Source organism: Penaeus monodon, chromosome 23, assembly GCF_015228065.2.
Source record: "Penaeus monodon isolate SGIC_2016 chromosome 23, NSTDA_Pmon_1, whole genome shotgun sequence".
Lineage (NCBI taxonomy): Eukaryota > Metazoa > Arthropoda > Malacostraca > Decapoda > Penaeidae > Penaeus > Penaeus monodon.
The window spans coordinates 8,209,837-8,210,111 of NC_051408.1; the positions used below are offsets into that span (position 1 = coordinate 8,209,837).

The window sequence follows — 275 nt, forward strand, 5'->3', positions numbered from 1 at the left end:
ATCCATGCCTTATTCAATACCAGAAAAATAATCTCACATCACATCCTCCCGTGGTGGCATTGCACTGGCTTCCAACAGGGCAGCAGTGGAATCCATCAGAGCAACACTGGGCATTTTCGAAGGGGCAGCAGCCATATCCACCTTTGTACATCTTGCAACATGTATAGATGCTTGGGCAAGGATGGCCATCTGGACAGCTGTCACCTGAAAGTAATATTATACTTTAATATACATAATATGCAGATACATAGAGAAGGTGCAAGTGATAATACTTT

General features: G+C 42.9%; 1 protein-coding gene across 1 annotated transcript in view; it reads right to left on the bottom strand.

Moving 5' to 3' along the window:
* LOC119587777 (progranulin-like) overlaps positions 1-275 on the bottom strand; it is an 11,704-nt gene that overhangs the window by 5,666 nt on the left and 5,763 nt on the right. The window contains 1 exon segment of the mRNA XM_037936468.1: positions 38-204. Within this exon segment, the coding sequence (XP_037792396.1) occupies positions 38-204 (167 nt within the window).